The 1,955-nt window shown below is 46.9% G+C and overlaps 1 protein-coding gene across 1 annotated transcript in view; it reads right to left on the bottom strand.

Annotated features, from left to right (window-relative positions):
- Window positions 1-1,909: 1,909 nt before the first annotated feature.
- The window catches only part of LOC307231355 (plasmanylethanolamine desaturase 1), a gene marked incomplete at both ends in the record, with an annotated part of 41,254 nt that continues 41,208 nt past the window's right edge, over window positions 1,910-1,955 (bottom strand). Inside the window, one exon of the mRNA XM_080002020.1 lies at window positions 1,910-1,955. This exon is cut by the window's right edge and continues 76 nt beyond it. Within this exon, the coding sequence (XP_079858146.1) occupies window positions 1,910-1,955 (46 nt within the window).

Here is a 1,955-nt window from a genome sequence, read left to right as displayed (position 1 = left end):
CTTCACCCGGTGAATCACCCTCCGATGTAATGCTGACAACAACGGCGCCGCGCCGGAGAGAATTGTCTGGAAATGATTTCATTGCAACGAAAAGAGGACCAAGGTACAAGACGGTGAGAAAATCACCGGTCGTCGGTCAGAACGCAGTGGCAAAAGGGATGCAGGAATTGAAAGAAGGATGGACGTTCAGGCCGTCGCTGGACGTTTTCACCTCGCGATGAACGACTTCTGCTGTGGAAAGCCAAACTGGAGAGTGTGGAACTTGTACACTTGATGCCTAGAAGGGTCAGTGCTTAAAAGTAATGGAGGACATACTCAGTACTAGAATATCTTCAAGTCCAAGTAATATTACATTACTTGGAGAACTTAATCGAGGGTGTGCTCATTTTTGCATCCTGTAATTTAGTCAAATTTGCCTACTTCACTTATTTTACAGTTATTAATGACACATGTTGTCATTAAGTATATGTTCAATAAATTTCAATTTTGTCATCTTTCCATGAATAGTGATGGGGATCATTTAGGAAACAGAAACATGTCTTGATGTCATGCAGGGGTGTACTTATTTATGCTGTTTATTGTTTTTATTTTATACATTTACATTTTTTTTCTCCACATACAAGATTTGTCAAATGTGTGGCAGGTTATTTCTTAACTCATTTAAATTTTCATCTCTCTCTTGACGACCCCATTTTTGCTGAAAAGAAACGTTTTAGCAAATAAATTGGATATTGAATGAATTTATAAAAAAAAGTCATAACTAATGTTGTACTGCTCGGGCATTTTGCGGATGTTAATAACCAACAACTTTCTAAGAGTTATGAAGGGACATCATTCCATTATTATTTGTCTGTTGTGTATATTGTAGTACAAAGTGGGGCAAAAGGGGAGGACTTGTGTCTGTGTGTGTGTGTGTGTGTGTGTGTGTGTGTGTGTGTGTGTGTGTGTGTGTGTGTGTGTCCTCCGTCCCCCCGTTCTCATCCCGCCTCCTGATGTGGTCCAGCAGGGCCGGGACTCTGTATCTACGCCCCGGTGCATTTATTGTGTCTATAGGGGAGCCGGCTAATCGCCCCTCCCAGCGGGGAGGGGTGCCGAAATCTTTAGCGAGCGCACACCTCTGACGCTCCGTTTAAATGGCATCGATAACAGCGGCCGCGCCAAATATAAGGAAGCTGGACTCTGCGTGAGGGAAAAGTAGAAAAAGGGAACGGAACATTTTCTTTTGAGGTGACGAAAAACTGCGACCAGCACAAGCTGGCAGGAAATAAGGCGTCTCCATGAATCAAGAGCTGATAGATCTCGGACAAAAACGACATGTGGTGGTGGAAGACTTTTTTTTTTCTCCTTTTGGGATGGAGAAACCGCTACGAAAACACAAAGGGAAGATGTGAGGCCTATGGGAGGACAAAAAAAAAGAGACCAGGAAGTGAGAACATGGACAAACCGTGTGTGTGTGTGCGTGTCTGTGTGTGCGCGTGTGTGTGTGCGCGCGCGCGTGTGCGTGTCCATGTGTGTCCGCATGCATTATCAGTGTGCGCGCGTGTTTGGTGTTCAAGAAGCCGGACGCGGCGGGCGATGGCGTGGAACGCCCTCCTGGAGGAGCCCAAACCTCCAGGTCCCACCTCCGCCCCCCTCCCCACGCCCTGTCCCTACGTCGCCGTGGCGACCCCGCCGACCGCTTTAAAACCACAAACCTTCGAAAGCTCCGATAAACCAGCAAAGAAATGCAAGAGGTTTGTTTCTTCGACATATTTGGTGTTTGTTCTTCGGGTGAGAAACGAAAGCGGAAAGCGCAGAAATGAGTCAATGTGTCTAAGTGCTCGAGTGTGTTTGTGCATAACTGTGTGTGTGTGTGAGAGAGAGAGAGAGAGGGAGAGGGAGAGAGAGAGAGGGAATATGAAGGCGTGTCTCAGTCGGTCCTCTTGGCCCACGCCAGGTCGTCCGATCGGGGTTTG

The sequence above is a fragment of the Zeus faber genome, assembly GCF_960531495.2.
Source record: "Zeus faber genome assembly, chromosome: 6".
Taxonomy (NCBI): domain Eukaryota; kingdom Metazoa; phylum Chordata; class Actinopteri; order Zeiformes; family Zeidae; genus Zeus; species Zeus faber.
The sequence above is the reverse complement of the archived record's forward strand: the minus strand, read 5'-3'. Positions and strand labels throughout refer to the sequence as shown.